Source organism: Struthio camelus, chromosome 13 (assembly GCF_040807025.1).
Source record: "Struthio camelus isolate bStrCam1 chromosome 13, bStrCam1.hap1, whole genome shotgun sequence".
Classification (NCBI taxonomy): domain Eukaryota; kingdom Metazoa; phylum Chordata; class Aves; order Struthioniformes; family Struthionidae; genus Struthio; species Struthio camelus.
In genome coordinates, this window is record NC_090954.1 from 4,069,759 (window position 1) to 4,087,099 (window position 17,341).

The 17,341-nt window shown below is 54.2% G+C and overlaps 1 protein-coding gene across 5 annotated transcripts in view; it reads left to right on the plus strand.

The window, feature by feature from the left end:
- Positions 1 to 5,500, plus strand: part of JADE2 (jade family PHD finger 2) — a 68,920-nt gene extending 63,420 nt beyond the window's left edge. For all 5 annotated transcript variants that reach the window (XM_068959207.1, XM_068959208.1, XM_068959210.1 and 2 more), the window contains one exon: positions 983 to 5,500. In XM_068959207.1, coding sequence (XP_068815308.1) covers positions 983 to 1,857 — 875 coding nt within the window. In that variant the 3' untranslated portion in view covers positions 1,858 to 5,500. The remainder of the gene's footprint in view (positions 1 to 982) is intronic.
- Positions 5,501 to 17,341: the final 11,841 nt, after the last annotated feature.

Sequence of the window (17,341 nt, forward strand, 5' to 3'; positions counted from 1 at the left end):
GGTGCCACTCGCTCACGTCAGGTGTATTTATAACAAAACGGGTGCAGTCTCGCGTATCAGTCCGCGGTTAAAGAGGGCTCTCTCTCTTTTTAGGACGCTAAGGAACACTTGCAGTTGTGCGGCCAAGGCCAAGACTCAGCAAACGCAGGGTTGCTCTCGGTGCATAACCAGACGTGCCCCGCTCGTTGAGCGAGCTCAGAGGCCTCCGCTGACTCCTCAGCGGGGCAGGTGACCTGGCTGTACTCTTACGGCTGCGCGTGGACGTGATTTACAGCTGTGCTGTGAGGGGCTGGTGCACGCTCGTGCCTTGTAAAATTATTCTTAACAACTGCATTTACTCCTGCATTCACTCCCCAAGGAGCACAAACCAAGGGGAGAGGATGGCAAAGTCCCTCCGCAGAGCACCCTCCCCGCACAGATTTTGCTGCGCCGTTTCTGCCCGGATCGGTGCGAGCGTTGCGCCCTTCGAGCCTTCCTCGTCTGGGAGCGGCGGCTCCTCGGCGTGAAGCTCGGCTTGCTGCACCAGCCGCCTTCAGGCTTTCGAGCTGTCCGCCAGCTTTCACTGTGCTCAGCCATGGTGGCCCACGAGGTCCGAGCAGGCTCGCCCTGAGCCCGGCGTGCGCTGGACTGGGGCAAGGCCCTTCGAAGAGCGTCATCGTGCCATGTCTGGGCTTCACCTATTTGCTGTAGAAATGTCCTCCTTTCCGATTCGGAGATCTCAGCAAGGCCGTTTGCGGGGCGTCGTCGTATGTGGTGCATTGCTTGGGTTGCTGTCATGCAAACTCCATATACCTCGAATTAACCGTTAGGACTTGAGAGGTCTCCCTCTTCTTTTCCCGCGCGGTACCTTATATTTGACGTTTTGAACATTTCATTAGCACCAAAGAGTTTTACTGAAGCCCATGTGCCTTGGTTATTGCATATTAAGGGAAAGCCGGACGTTTCTGACTTCTGAGGGAACTCTCTGCTTTTGTTTTTTCAGGCTTGGCAACCTCCTTCCCCATAGACGGGACCTTCTTCAATAGCTGGCTTGCCCAGTCCGTCCAGATCACGGCCGAGAACGTGACGATGAGCGAGTGGTCCCTGAACAACGCCCACCACGAGGACAACACGCCGGGCCTCTCCGAGGAGCTCCTGCAGGACGAGGAGACCTTGCTGAGTTTCATGATGGATCATTCTCTGAGGTCTCCCTTCAAGCAGAGCGAGGCCACAAAGAAGGTGAAAAGCAAAACGAGAACGAACACTAAGAAAAAACTGTCAAAAAACAACCTGAACACAATCTTCAAGAGTCACCAGGAGGCTTCAGAGCAGTGGACTAACAACGCGAGTGACTTATCAGACAACGCGATGAAGCCCTTTGCTCCCGATTCGAGACCTAGCAAGTCGGAGAAAGGACCGGCCAAGCTTCCCGCAGACCGCAAAGGGACTAGCGACACGAAAAAGACGGCCAAGAAGGGCTCTGTCCCCAAAGCGAACGACTCGCCCGCCTCTTCCAGCGTGAGGAGCCCGGTGAGCAACGAGGAGGAGACCATGACTTGCGCCCAGCCTGAGCCCAGCCCCGTGGTTAAAGTGCCTGACTCAGTAGGTAGCCCGAAAACCGTAGTGAGGTTCAAATTACCAAAGGAGAGCCGAGGGACTCGCAGGTCCCAGCCCCCGAAGCCCGAGGCCGTGAACGGGCCCCCCGCCGGCGAGCGGCCCAAGGCCATCTTGCGCCATTTTGACGCTGAGACTGACGGCTACTTCTCCGACGCCGAGATGAGCGACTCGGACGTGGAGTCGCGCGGCAGCCGAGCGCAGCGCGGGCAGCTGGATCCGGGGGGCGAGGATATTGTCAGAATGAGCATTTTGGCATCCTAACTCCGCTAGATTGCCCGACTGTGACAGCTCGACGAGGCCTCAACCCAGTGACAACTGCCATGTCCAATTTCTGCCTGGTATCATAAACGAGGGGGGATTTTTAATGTGTGTATATATAGTTTCAAATTCAGCACTGTTGTCTTTCTCTTCTCTATATGCCTGAGATACAGCTTCAGCTTCACCGACGTAGATTACTGTGACAGTCGTTGTCCCCTCTTAGTTCCCTCGCACATCCCACGGGAGAGGAGCGCGCGGGCGGCGGGCCGGCGGCGGGCGAGACGTCCCCGGCAGGTCGGGAGAGCTCCGGTGTTGCCAGGGTCCCTTGTCCCTGCAGGGATGACCGTCTCGTGGGCATTATTTAAAGGCGGGCGGGTTCACGCTCAGCCTGAGCCGGTGCCCCTGGACGCCAGGGAGCGAGCGGAGGGTCCGGGCACGGCCCCGGCCGCCGGCACGCGCCGAGCTTAGCGAGAAAGGAAATATCTCTGCGCGGAAAGGAGGAAGGAAAATGGGCGATGCTGAGAGAAATAAGGAATAAAGCACAAAAAGCCTGTCGGAGGGAAGCGCTTGGGCTGGAAGAGAGCGATGTCAGCTTTGTATTTTTAGGTTTGTTGTTTATTCCCCCTCACCTTTCCGGTGCGGCCAGGATCCGTCCGGGGGCCAAGAGCCGAAACGCGTCCCCGCGGGCAGGCAGCGCGGAGAGCGGGAGCGGCTTCCGCCGGCCGAGCCGCCTCGGAGCCGGGCTCGCTCCGGACCCTCCTCCCGAGCGGCTGGAAGGCTTGGTGACACACTGGAAATCCTGGAGCCCACCGAGGTCCTTTGAAAAGCTGAAGTGATTTTCTCAGGTTAATCGATTAGCTTTTGCCAACTGGGAACGTGGGGAAGGATGGAGGAGAAAAGATTCCTGAAAAATACCCGAGCGGGGCGGGCCGGTCTTGGTTGCTTTGGCCCCGTGAGGTTGAGTGAAGTTGGTATGTCAGCGCGTATCTCCGATGGCCAAAGCGGTCCCAGCGCGCTGGGGCTGTGCATGTGAATCCCCTTTTGCACAACAATGTCTTTGGCCCCGAGGCTAAATGCACCATCGCGGAGAGGAAATGAAAACGGTTGCCTTGACCATTTTGTTTTCCTCCTAAACGCTACAATGGCAATGACGAATTTATTCCTCTCTATCCTCTTTTTTTTTTTTTTTTTTAATTCCTTAAATCCTGGTTACAAGCTGTTGACTCGTTGTGGGAGGGTGATTCACAGAAGCTGACATTATAAATATTTCAATAATTTAATGCATTAAAATGTCCCCAGTAAGCCTTAAATGTTGTTTAAAAGCCCATGTTACCTATGAGTCAGGCGAATTTCCATGTTTGCACTTAATTGCACCATTACTTCGGTTTTGGCTTCAAAGGTCACAGTTAAGTCGTGCTACGTGTTTTATTGGAGTGACCCCAGTGTGAGCTCAGGGAACAAAAAAAAAAGGAATTCACTGAAACTTTTGTTGTTGTTGTTTTTTAAAAATAAAAAATGTTTAAAAAATATAAAAAAAAAAAAAAGAAACCTGGGACACTTCTGCAACTGGTTAAACCCATCACTTTAAACAGCAAAACCTTGCAATTGTCAAACAAATCAGTCAAAACAGTTTTGTGGATGCCAAAGAATATTTTGACAGTAAAGCAGCACAGCCAGAAACCGGAAACTTGTCATTACGAGAAAGTGGAAGTTATTTAGCAACCAAGGACTAAAGACACGTTCATAACCCACTGCCGCGGCTTTTCGGTTCCAAGCTTGCTCGGCGGGACGCGGCCGCCTCCGGGACCGCGTCCTGCCCTTTTGATTTCTGATGCTTTTTGCTCATTCCACTGTGAGCTTTCTTTTGAAACTCTGAGACTCCTTAAATTGACTCTCTTGGTGTTTTAGAGTAGGTCATCTTTATCAGCCTTCAAAAGTCCTTATTCGCGAGAAAAATTGCAGCGAAGCAGAGCAATGACAGGCCAGCTGGTGGCCGGGGCCGCCCGCCTGCCCCGGCGGGTGCCGGCGCCGGGGTCCCGCGAGCGCCGCGGCCAGCTGCCACCTGCGACCCAACGCGCCTGCGAATCGGCCTCGCGCGGGAAAAACGAGAACACGCGTTAGTAGCAGACACCAAAAAAAAAAAGGAAAAAAAAATCAGCAAAACGGGAACCACCTTTGTTATAAATTAGCGTAATCCGCTGAGGTTGGCAATGAAAATCTGCTCGTTAATTGAGGCTCAGTGCGGTCAGATGATGTTAAATACAGTAAATAGGACTTAGTTTATCTTATCAGGCTTGCTAGCTTTAGCTACAGTATCCTAGTATAAGAGTCATAACAATAATCAATATGCTGCCTTTTAACGAATCTTGCTTCCGTGTGCTTCACTCAGTTATGGTAGCAAAGCAATCCACGAACGTCACCGCCCGCCCGCCGCTCCCGTCGTCGCCTCCGCACCGCTTGTCTGCTCGGCCCAGGGAAGCAGAAAGGGGGGCCCACAAAGAGCAACCGACCTCGGCAGCCCGGCCGGCCCCCCGCCCCAAAACACAGAGCCGGGGTGGGGGGGGGGGGGGAAAAAAAGAAAGAAAGACAGAAGTTGTGCTTGAAGCAGGCCCAAGAGCCGGGGGCAGCGCGTCCGGCCCGCGGGAGGCGAAAGGTGGCCGGGTGGGAGGTGAGGGGCAGAGCGGGGCGAGCGCTGCGGGGCCGGCGGCGGGGGGCGCGCGGGGGGGGGGGGGTCCCGGGCCGCTAAGGAGAGAGGGGGGGGGGGAAAAAAAAAAACAAACGCACAAGGGAAACTATTTTTGATGTATTGTAAATGTATTTTGAAACGACTAGCGAGAAAGAGAGAGTGGTTTATTTTATTAGCGAAATGTTGTCTTTTAAGATGTCTAAGCTGCAGGACCTGACATTTGCACTGTAAAAGCGCCCGCTCCTCGGCGAGAGCCCCGGCGGGAGCGGGAGCGGGAGCCGGCCCGCGGCCGTGCCGACCGCGCCGGCCCGCGGCCCCCGCCGCGGCTCTTCCTTGTCGCTGGCACCTTCCTGCGCCTCTGCCGCGCCGGCGCCTGCGGCTCGGGCCCGGCCGCCGAATTTTGGTTGTTCTTTACGCCCCCCCCCCCCCCCGCAGTTTGCTCCGTTCCACATACAAACCAGACCCGCTTCACATCAGTTTTACAGGAAACGATATGAATGTCGCAGGAGGAGGAAACCCTTCTGTTTTCTTTGTTTCAAAGAACGTGATGTGCCATTTGTTAATATAAAAGAGAAATATTGAAAATATATTGAAAAGAGCAATTTTAAATTATTTTTGGCTTATGTTGCAATATTTATTTTCTTGTATTAGAAATTCCTTTGTAGAGAAAAAAAAAATGTATTTTTCATTAATGCAAAAACCTATTTCTCCTTTTTGTACATTTTCCATGTTAGTTAATCCTTAAAGCAATATAACGTTATCAGACTCGTTCTGTGTGAGACTGTATTATGCATGCTACTTGTGTTGCCTTGGACTAGCTCTGTCTGCCATTGTTTTCATCAAGTTTAGCTACAGTGTATGCTTTAATACACATTGGGACCACGGCCCATCGCTTACGGAGAAACCTTTGCATTCCTCAATGTGTTGGCAAACGCAGTCAATAAAGCAGTGTTTTACGTGTGCGCTGGTGGCGGCGTGTTCTGTGCGCGCGAGGGCCAGCGGCGCGGCCGGGCTCGGTGGCAGCGGGGCCGCCGCCGCCGGGTCGCCTGCCTTCGGCGGCCGTCCGCCCCGGCACCCTTGGGGTTTCGGGCTGGGCGCGCGTCGGGCGCCTGCGGTGGCGTTTATGTGTTTGCACGGTGGAGCGTCCTTCCAGGCAGGCTCCCACGTGCACGTCGCTCCCAGGCGGCGTTTTTAAGGAAAATAAAAATTACCAGGCGATATCAGGATTAGCAGAAGTTGGCAGCACTTGGTCACCCGCAGCTGCACCCTCCTACCGCAGCCAGGGCACCCCTGGAGCCGGAGCATCCTCCCGCCTGGGATCTCAGCGTCCCCCTGCCTGTCCCCATCCTCATCCCCATCCAGTCCCCATCCCCATCCCCATCCTAGTCCCCATCCCCGTCCCCATCCTTGTCCCCATCCCCACAATCCCTGTCCCCATCCCCATCCCCATTACCATCCCCATCCTAGTCCCCATCCCCATCCCCATCCTTGTCCCCATCCCCATCCCCGTCCCCATCCTTGTCCCCATCCCCATCCCCACAATCCCTGTCCCCATCCCCGTCCCCATCCCCACAATCCCTGTCCCCATCCCCATTACCATCCCCATCCTTGTCCTCATCCGCATCCCCATCCCCACAATCCCTGTCCCCATCCCCATCCCCATCCTTGTCCCCATCCCCATCCCCATCCCCACAATCCCTGTCCCCATCCCCATCCCCATTACCATCCCCATCCTTGTCCCCATCCCCATCCCCACAATCCCTGTCCCCATCCCCGTCCCCATCCTTGTCCCCATCCCCACAATCCCTGTCCCCATCCTCATCCCCATCCAGTCCCCATCCCCATCCTTGTCCCCATCCCCAGCCCCACAATCCCTGTCCCCATCCCCATCCCGTCCATATCCCCATCCCCCATCGCAGTCCCCATCCCAGTCCCCATCCTCCTCCCATCCCCATCCTCCTCCCATCCACATCCTGTCCCCCTCCCTCCTGTCCTCATCACCATCCCGATCCCCCGTCCCTGTCCCCATCCCCATCCCCCTCCCTAGCCCATCCCCCTATCCCCATCCTTCCCCCCGTCCCCCTCCTGCCCACCTCCCCCATCCCCATCCCTGTCCCCATCAAATCCCATCCCCCATCCATGCCCCCATCCCCCCCATCACCATCCTCCTCCCATCCCCATCCCAGCCCCCATCCCTACCCCCATCCCCTTCACCATCCTGTCCCCACCCCCACCCCGTCCCCATCCCCTTGTCCCCCTCCCCATCCCATCTCCCCATCCCTGTCCACATCCCCCCCGTCCCCATCCTCCTCCCCGTCCCCATCCCGTCCCCCTCCCTCCCATCCCCATCCCCTTCCCAGCCCCCACCCTGTCCCCATCCCCTTGTCCCCATCCCGTCCCCCCCATCCCTGTCTGCATCCCCCCATCCCCATCCGTGTCCCCATCCCCTTGTCCCTCTCCCCATCCCATCCCCCCATCCCTGTCCCCATCTCCCCCCATCACCATCGTCCTCCCCGTCCCCACCCTCCTCCCCATCCCCATCCTGTCCCCATCTCTCCCATCCCCATCCCCATCCTGTCCCTGTCCCCATCCCCGTCCCCAGCTCCCTCCCCGTCGCGGCCCCACGGCAGGGCCAGGAAGGGGCTCCCCAGCCACCCCGGGAGGTGGTGGCGGTGGCGGCGGTGGCAGTGGTGGCAGCGGGCAGCGTCCCCCCGCGCACCATCGCCGCCCCAGCCCCGGCAGGCGCGTGCCTCCGAACCGCCCTGGTGGCAGACGCCAACAGCACGGGGGGGACAAGGCGGCTTCGGGAGAGGCGCCGGCCCACGGGAGGCAGCCGTAAAGACGCTCTCTTGGCCAAGAAGTCCTGCTTGCCCCAAGCCTCGCGGCCGCGGTGCCGAGCGGGACGCTCCCCGGCGCGCGGAGGACGGCCCTCCAACCCGGCCGCGGCGGCTTAGACTTCGAAACAGCGGCGCCCGGGGCGGGCGCCAGCCGAGGCGACAATTAATTTTTTCCTCAACTTATCTCCAAAGAGTTGCGGTAGGCGCTTTTTTTATGGTGCTTGATTAAGCGCTGGCGGCATGACATCATTTTTCCTAACCATTAAAACCGGCGGTGCCGCGCTTCCGCGCGAACGCCCCTAAAGCGAGGCGGGCGTATGGAATATTTACGCTTCCCAAGGTAACACGGTTGGGGCGCCAGGCCGCGCGCCCAAAGTGGTGCCTTGCTCTGGGATTTCCATGCAGGGCCGCAAAATTGTGCATCCGCTCTGATTGCAGCAGATGAATAATAATTAAAAAATAAAAATAAAACAAACCTATGACTAACTCACAAAACCGGGGGGGAAAAAGTCCCATTTCAGCCCAAGTCCCTGGCTGAGATAGACGTGTCGCGCACGCAACCTCGCGCCAGCGGGTGGGACCCGCATCCCCGTGGCGGCACCTACCCCGTACCGCCAGGCTGAGCTGCTGCGGCTGTTGCTGCTGTCGGTACCCTCAGAAAAGGGCCCCGTCTGCTATGGGAGCAGGCAGGGACCGCGTTCCCCAGCCGTGTTTTCCCATCCCGCCGCTGCCGAACGCGGGATGCAGTGCTTTCCAGCAGGACTAGCTGCCGATACGTAATAAAGACTAAAATAATCGACTGCGTGGGTTTATATTTTAAGTGGTACTTCATAACGTTGGCGCTGAATGGGGGAAAAGGCAGAGGTTAAGAGACTGCTGGTATGGATCGGCCATCAGCAGCCTTGCAATTAGTCCGCGATCGATCAAGGCGAGAGCATTTCTCCCCGGAGGCAGCCGAGCCAGCAAGCAAAACACCGTCTACGCGGCGCGGACCTCTGGCCCAGGCCCTGCCGGTGTCAGAAGCCGGTTCCCCTTCCTAGCCCTTACAAATAACCGGCACCGAACAACCGGCTGAGCTCGGCTGACGGCGGAGCAGAGAGCCGTACAAGCTCCTGGGGGAGCCGTTTGCTTTCCTACCCTGATAAAACGGCGCTCTGCATACTTGCTGCCACTTGGAAAGAAAGTTCATCTCCTTTATCTATCTCAGGCGGCTGGAGGCTTCCCAGACTGAGCAGAGGTGGGAAACGCGCAGGTACCGGACTGTCTTTTAACTAGGAGACGCTTTTGTTCTTGCAGATCTTGTCGTCCTTCCCCTAATATTCAGATGTCGAACGAGCCCTTATTTACCCGCAGCTCCTCATCAGCTGTGCGACGCGGACCTGCCGCGGTGACACTTGAGGCTCGCAGGTACAGCAGGGTGAAAAACGCCACCACGAGCGTGGGGGTCCCCCAAGGCCAACGCGCTCTGAGTATTCGGGATGGTTTTACACGGGGAGAAAAAAGCCGACGGGAGAGCGGCGGGCAGCGAGCGCCGCTGAGCCCGGCCGGCTGCTGCCTGCTCCAGCCCTGCCTGATCGCCCCGTCGCTTCGGCCTCGGGTTTTATTTTGGGCCGAGCGCCGGGCTCCTGTTTGATTTTAGGCAAGGACGGGCCCAGCCGCCCGGCGCCTGCAGCCGCCCGGCCCGCGCTGGCCGAGCCCGCGGAGGGCTGCAGTTAGAAACTATTTCCATGCCGTCTCCTGCACCGCGTGCTCTCATTTCCTCCCATCTCCAATTCGCCGGAGCCGGCCGCCGGCCGAACCGAAAGCCGCTCTCCTCGGAGGACAAAGTGAGCTGCTATCGTTATCGTTATCGCCGGGCAGGAGCACACGCTGGGGAAGAGACAGCAAGAAGGAAACCAGCAGGGCAGGAAGGAGCAGAGGCTCCAGCCCGAGCTCTCCCAAAGGGCGATAACCTCAGTAAAGCCCGGCCAACCGGAGGACCGGCTCAGAGGGACGGAGAGCCGCCTTGGCCGCGGCAGCCCTAGGGGACCAGCTCTGCCCCGAGCACCACGAGGCCCTGCGCTGGCTCCCGGCACGGCGCACGGCGAAGCTGCCCCGGCTCGGGGCAGGGCCGGTGCGGGTTACCATCGGCGGTGCTACACCCCGGGGCTGCACGCTTGTAGCTCATCTGCTTGGGAGCCAGGTGCACCGAGGTCTGTTAACACCCGGAGGAAGGTCCTTGAGTTGTTAACGATCTTTTCAGCTGGCTCTAGCGGGAACAGGGAGAGCATTAGGATAAGCACTCGTCCCCAACAGCAGCAATGGATGGCTGGAGCAAGAGCTGATTAAACCTTAATGGCAGCTTAATTTCTAGGGAACGTGAAATGCGGTTGTGCAGCATTTTCCGATCGTTCAGGCAGAACCGCGCGAAGGGTGCTGGCACGACGCAGAAGCTGCAGCACTGCGCCAAACGTCGGGAGCGGAGCAGGAAGCAAGCACCAGTCGAGAAGCGCGGTTCCCCAAAGCACATCCCAGAGACATCACACGTCGCGGGCAGCAGAAAGCCGGGTTTGCCTCTCCGCCCTCAGCCCTGCGAGGGTGGGTCAGGTGAGGGTGCCGGTGGCCGTGGCCAGATGGCGCCATCTCGGTGAGCCTCTGTGACAGCAATGAGCCTTGTTCTCGCCCCTCCGCGCTGGGGATGTCTTGCATGAGAGGTGGCACGCCAGCTCCTGGCTTTGTTCACTGCCACCTTGCAGCCTGGTGACACGGCACTCGCTCACTGCCACCTCACTTGCCTGCAGTCGGAAAGACTAAACTAAACATTCGTGGCTTAAAGGCTAGATGTCTCCTGGGTGGGTGACTTTGAGCGACGTTAAAACAGGCTCAGGAAAGGCCCGGGGAGGCTCTGTCTGCACGCGTGTCCCTGCTGGTCCCCAGGCTGGTCTGGTGTCCTCCAGAGATCCCAGCGCGGCTGGGAACTATCAGGCTTCGGTGCGCCCTGTCGAGCTGGGAATTACACGCCGAGCGCCCTGCGGATCGCCTCCTTCGCCCCAGGCTGCCTGGGAGTAACGAAAGCGAGCTCACCTTCGCTTCTCGTGCTCGCTGACAAGCTCCCTCCGGCGCCTAGGACGTCCGCTGCCCGGCGCCCGAGGTTGACCCGAAGCCGAGGGGCGCCGCTCTCCGTCCCGCTGCGCTGCGGCGCGCAGCTCACGTACCGAGATGCCATCTTCTGGAAGCCGCTCGCCAGCAGTAAAATCCTGCTGGATTTTGCTGGAAAATGGAAATTGCCTACTGGAAAAGAAGGTCCTAGAAACCTTCGCTGGAATCAGAGCTGAAAGTCTCCCACGTGTCAAAGTCCAGTCAACGCGCTCCTCGCTCTCCTGCAATTTTGCTCTGGGCCAGAGCTGGAGAAGGCAGACTAGCCCAGGAGACACCGATCACACAGTATCACTGGCCTGACCAGGAAAAAACAGTCCCAGAAAGCTGTCAGCGAGCCTGAGCTGCGATCTCCTGGTGTCTGACTAAGGCTCCCTTAAGCAAGCATGTGTCAGGTGTTTCTGTCAGTTGAATCTCTAGATATTTGGGAGCTGATCCTGCAGAGGTGCAGCAAGCCGCTACATGCAAGCCTTAGTCACAAGGACCACACTCTTTTTGCACACCTCATGACTCACACGCTATCTTTACCTGTATGAATGAAAACAGACAACTGGCAGATACTCAGGAACATATATTTAATCTTCCAAATAATTTCACTTCAGTCTCCTGACTTGAACACAGTTAAACGTAACAGCAAGGTAAGCCTTCCAAGACTGTGTTTCTCAGCTGGGAACACCGAGGCACAACAAAGAATTAGAGAGCAGGTTAGTAACAAAGCCAGCAACAGCACCAAACTTTCCTGAATGTGGGACCGTGCTGAGAGAGGTGCCTTCAGCAGAGTCTTTCCCAGATGCCTCAGGGACCTCAAGGCAGTTGTAGTTCTTCAGAATCATGGAGATCATCATAGACAAAAATATTTTATCCAACCCCCAAAAGAAGGATCAGAAAGTCAATGAAATCCAGCAGACTTTGTTACTGTCATCACATTAAGCTGGAAGAGCCTGAGCTGCCAGGACAGAGGCAGCAGGGCAAAAGCCAGGGAGAAGATGCGTCTCCCCTTCCCTGCAGAGCCCGAGCCAGCAGGACCTCTCACTGCACAGTCCCTTTCTGCTTGACAGAGACGTCGCCAGCTGGCTTAGCTGCTATGAACTCATGTGTAAAAGGCCATATATAAAGTACATCTCAGGGGGAATCTTCTTCCATACACTTCCACAGCTTCCTTTCCTTCAAACCCTCAAAGTGCTGATGCAGTAACATGGTCCCAGTCAATTTGGAGGACACTGAAGGCATCCCAAGCTGTCGCCGTTTCAGCCAGATAGGGCACGCTTTCCCTAGTCTAGAAGCTTATCTATGTTCCCAAACGCTATTAAGCCCCATAGGTAGCCTCGCCTCTTAACGGTAGGAAAAAATGCAAGCGTAAAAGCGTTTTGAGATCTTTTTCGGATGAAAGCTGTGGACAGCTCAAGCCATAAAGAAATGGATGCTTTCAAAAGGGGGCTGAACTACTTCTGGAAATAATTGCAGGCACTCAGTATATTGTAGCATCAGGCACAGATGGAGGTTGGGAGTAATATAGTAATAGCCCAAGCCTGAGCAAAAGGGTTTTATATTAAGTGCTATGCCTAAACTGTAAATTTACCACAATAACTTGCAATACCTCACTTGGCTTTCATAATGCCAGGAAATCTCTTACATGTGAACTGTAATGTAAAAATGCCTTTAAAACATAAACACGGCCTAACACCTGTTATAACATTTCCTACTCCTCTCTTCCTAAGAGAAAAATAATAGAACGAGGCAGAGCAGCATCAACAATGAGCAGAAAGGAAAACTGCGGAGGAGCTGGCTGGGTTAAAAACATCTCCTGTAGGCAGCACCAACCCCGCCGGAGCAGGATGCACTTCAGACACGACAGCAGGCAGCTCTACCAATACCAGCATCTACGTCGGCCTCAAAGGGTTTTTTTTTCTTTTGCAACCTAATAAGAATCTCTTACATGCACAACTATATCCACAATATTTAAGGCTGAAAAATGCAGTGGCACATGGGGAGAGAGAGAAGGCTTGACTCACGTCTTTTATATTCCCACCCAGCTGTCTGTGCAGGACAATATGGCGCACGTCCCAGCGGGAGCGTCGGGAGGCACCACGCGGCGCGGGAAATCCCCACGTGCCGGACGGCGCCGAGGCTCCGCAAGGTGCCCTCCCTTGGGCAGCGCCAATGACCAGGCAGCGCTGCCCTCCGTGCCCAAGGAAACATGACGGTGGAGGGCCACCAGGGTATACGTTGGTGGTCTGAATAGTTGTTTTTTGTCACAGTTCCCGAGTGCTAACTAGGACCTGGCCACACCGACACCAAGATTTGGCTCCGGGATGTGCAGGACCAAAAGACCCTGCTCTGCACCCTGAAAAGGCCAAGCAAAGCTCCCGCTCCAGGCTGCAGGCCAGGCCACAAGAGGGAGGCACACTCTGCTTCAGGTGCCCTCCTCATTGCCTTCTGCATGCTTTGGACCAGCCTCTTGCCACACTGAATGAGACTATTAGGACCCCTCTGTCCTTCCTGCCTCAGAGTCTGGCGCCCTTTCATTCACCTGTTCCTCTTTCATCTTTGCCATTGCCACACGTGTTGGTCCCGGCCGGCTTTGCGCACGTGCTCCCTGGCAGAGCACGCTTCAGGGAGGATGAGGGAGGCGAGGGCTTTCCTTGGCCTCCCACCTTGGCGACGAGCAGAGTGGCAGCATCCCTGGCTCTGGAGAGCCTCTGTCCGCACAGCAGAAACGCCGCATCCTGCGTGAGCTCGCGTTGGCTTTTACAGCAGGGAAAGCACGCGTTCCTCTCGCAGCAGTTTCTAATGTTTGTTACCTTGGTTTGACGTGAAAATTACTCCTTAGGAATTTCCTGGAATCTTTTAAGGGGGAAAAGTCAAACATGTACAACCTCTACTTTTTCAGCAGAATATTGCAGACTTTAGCCAGTTTCCCCCGTGGTCTCCGGCCCAGGTCAGACAGCGTACCTCCGCTCTGTACTCCCTCCTGGACACCCTTCTCTCCTTGGCCTTGCCAGTGTCTCCCACGGTGGTGGTTTCTAATGAAAGGCCATTGCAACCAAGACTGAGATCACTGGCCCGTTTTATGTTAGACACTAAACAGACATAAGATGATAACTTGAACTTAATTATGTAATAATTAAGCCCTCGTATTCCTGTCATCTGTAACTGTCAGCGGCAGTCTGACAGCCGTTGCTGCTCCTCTGTAAAAGCCGTCATTTATCACCGCTGGATTCTGAGAGGTGTCAAAATATGGGTAATTCTGCCTGTAATGCAAGCTAACCGCCGTAAACATGCAATTGTGCATCACTTCAGAGCTCTGCCATGGAGCAGCTGCTTGGGAAGGTCAAGATGAAGAGGTCACATTTATCAATAGAATGTGATAAAAAACATTCTGAATAAGCCAGTGACCTAGAAATCCTTGAATCCAGGAGTGTGCCATTTGCTTGGTGATTCAGCATTCTCATTTATCAGCATTCACACAAATACCGTGCCCCTAGAGCAAGTGAAATTACCTTCTTGGCTTGTGCAAGCCAACTATATAAAGCATACATATTTAAGCATGTTATTAAGAAAAGCTAAATACCCTAAATTGGCACATCCTTTGCCCTACAGAATCAGAAATTAAAGCTAAGAAAGAACTACGGTTTCATTTACTGTTCAGTCAGAACAAGATATAATCCCCCATGGTATAGCTGAAAAGAGCTGGAACTCATCCTGAGAGCTGGAACTTCCCCCTCTCCTTTGGAAGACACGGATGTTGTTGACTCTCCACTGAGAAGACTGCGTCCTCTTACATCTCCTCCCACGAGGCCAGATTCGGCTGGCTATTGCTGCAATAATGACAGAGCTGCACACGTGCAAGCTGCTGCAGCAGGATCAGATATCTGAAGCCAGGCGTGCAACTACCGAGCAGATCAAGGTCTCAGTTTTGCCCATAGCCTTTCAGGTGAGTGCGCCTGGTTCCATGCTAACGGCCCCCTGGCACGGCTGTCCTGTCCAGGAATCCTTCAGCTCTGGTGATGTCCACGTTTCTTCCTCTCATTGACTATGTGACTTCCAGATTCCTTCCTTTGGCTGTATTGAACATACTGTATTGTCACCCCTCTTCCGGTACAGCTGACAACCAGAGTACATCTATATATAAACCCAAGCTTTCTCTTTCCTCTTTGGCTGCCTCCCCTCCTGTGTGAGTCACAGAGGAATTACATTCATCATTCATACATGCACTACTGTAACGGTGATTTTATTATTACCTAATTATTTTACCTTGCACCTTTCACAACATTTTGTACAGTTTGTGAGATTTCATTTAGGATTGCCTTGTCCTCTGTGAAAAATGCGGTCACCTTTGTGGTTTCCGGATGAGCCATTATAATCGTTCCAGCAATATCCCATCCATTAATGGGCAGGGAGAGAAGAATATCTTATCCAATTAAAGCAATGATTAATTTTTGCAAGCCAAGTGTAATAAGTTACATGGGAATTCAACTAAGAAGGTGGAGTTGTCATCACCACTCTTGTGCAAAATGCCATGTCAGCTTTAGTAACTGTGAGGGTGATGCATAAAATTCTTCCAAGGGACTCCTCTTTGAAGAGTAAAGGACCTCTAATGCCACAGAGAGATCCTGTTCCACTGCAGCTACTTCTGGAAGAGTTTTCTCCATCCTACAATGCCAAATCCACTTCATTCCTGGTGATCATTTCCCCATGAAATCCAGCTCCACTTAGCACTGGATAGTTCATAAAATATGTGGAAAACAGCAAAACGTAAGTAACGAAGCTGTAGATTTTTAAGACAGTCTCTTCCATAGAAATGGAAACAACGACAGTTCCAGCGAAGCGCCGGTACACTGACGGGCGATAGCGCTTGAAGGATTTCTGTCCTCTTTGCCTTTGCTGCTCCCAATGGTGCTCATGACCCGGGCACAGCCAGCTACCATAGCATCTGTTATCCGAAGTCTCTGCTTTGTATGGGGTTTTTCTTTCTCCCTGACAGCTCCCTGCAATGCTTTAACACAGTCTTGATTAAATCACCCTTGGAGGCATCCAGTGACTCATTGCCTTCTCAAAGCAAGTGCTTCTCCTCAAGATCCCTTGCAAAGCCTTGCTTTGACCTCTCAGTCTTGCCTGCAGTCGACAGAGCTTTTAGCTGTTTCTCGTCAACACAGTCTAATTTGTTTGGGTAAGTCTGACAAGATAAAAAAAAGACAAACTACAAAGATCTAGTTAACGCAGCCCACTTGGCGTGCAGCCGGACGCACCACGTTTCACTGGCCTTGGTTGGGTCATGCTGGCCGAGGAGCTACCTCCCGGTCTGCGGGGTGGAGGAGTTGGCCACCCTGACAGCACCGTTAGCACGAGAGTGAGCTCGGCAGCAAGCTGCCGAGAGGGTTTCGTGAGCAACGAGCAGGGGAAGCAATACGAGGAGGTTATATAGCTGCTATATTTTAGGAGATCATGGAACAAGTGCTGAAATACCGCCTAAGGAAACGGCCCTGCAATTCTAGATGACTATGGAGGAGATACAGGTTTTGTGGAGAAACCTTCCTTGCTTACCGCCTTTTCGGGAGACTCCAGTGCAAGTTCTCACGAAGCAAACACGCGGGGGTTTTCACTCTGCCTTCCTCCATGGGAAAGGGGAGAGCTGGCAGGGAGCAGAGCTGGTAGGCAGCACTGGGGACCTCTGACAGCTGGGTGGTGAGGTAGACCGGAAAAGACTCTTCCTGCCTTCCCATCGCATACAATAACAACCTTGCACTGCAAACAGCTGCAAATAAGACAGTTGACCTTTTTCCTTTCCGTCTGATACGGCCTCGGGATGGGATTTGATTGCTAGAGCCTGGCAGAGGGCTGGTTCACGACACTCCCGAGTGAGTGACTTCACATACACACACACAGAGCAGCGTTGTCCTCCTGGCAGAGCACCGCACGGCCCAGCGAGCTGCTCCCAGCCTGCAGGCGACCTCATGCAGGGGGGCCCGAGCAGCCTCCGCTGGGAGGTGTTGAGGAGCAGGAACCGCAAGCTAAGAAGGCCGGTCTCAGTTTGTGGATGGGGCTATCCTAATTAACTCAAAGACAGCTTGCGCTGATTAGATCTCTCTCTGAAGTTTCATTATCTCCATCTTACCAAACTGCTCTGCTCTGGATGTGGTGTCTGTCTGTCCGGGGACAGAGTTAGGGGAGGAGGAGAGAGAGCCTTCCAGTTACAGAGAAGAGCGGAGAGTAGCCAAAATCCCAGCTCTTTGTAAGGGTGCATTGGACCAAAGTAGGTGCTGATCTTCCCTTTTCACCAACCTAGTTTGACTTTTTGCTGTTTGTCTTCATAAAGCATTTCAGTGAAGAGCTGAAAAAAATGTTTTAGACCTTGGAAATTATTTCTGTCACAGAAATTTCATGCACCAAAGTCCTGGAAATCATTGCACAACTATCTACCAGCTCCAAAAAAAAAAAAAAAAAAAAAAAAATTGTAACGTTGTAATGTTAAAGATTTTAAAGACTGCTGCCACCTATAGATGGAAAGCAGTAAGAACAGCCCAGAGAACTGCATGGGCGAGGGACAGCTGACTGCAAAGCAAAAGTTTGAACTTTGAAGGGAAAACATCATTGACACTGGAGAAACTCCTGCACCATTGGTGAAGACCCAAACTTTCCCCCATTTTAGGGAAATTTAACAAGGTACACTGGACAAAGAAGGATCAGGGAAGTTATTTGGATGTTAGCTACCTCTCATGTAAACATGAGTAAGTATGTTCAAGGGAATAAGCCATTCATTTTTTGGCTTGTTGAGTATCTTGGATTAATCTGATTAAAGTCTATTTATCGACAGACCATAGCACACCCT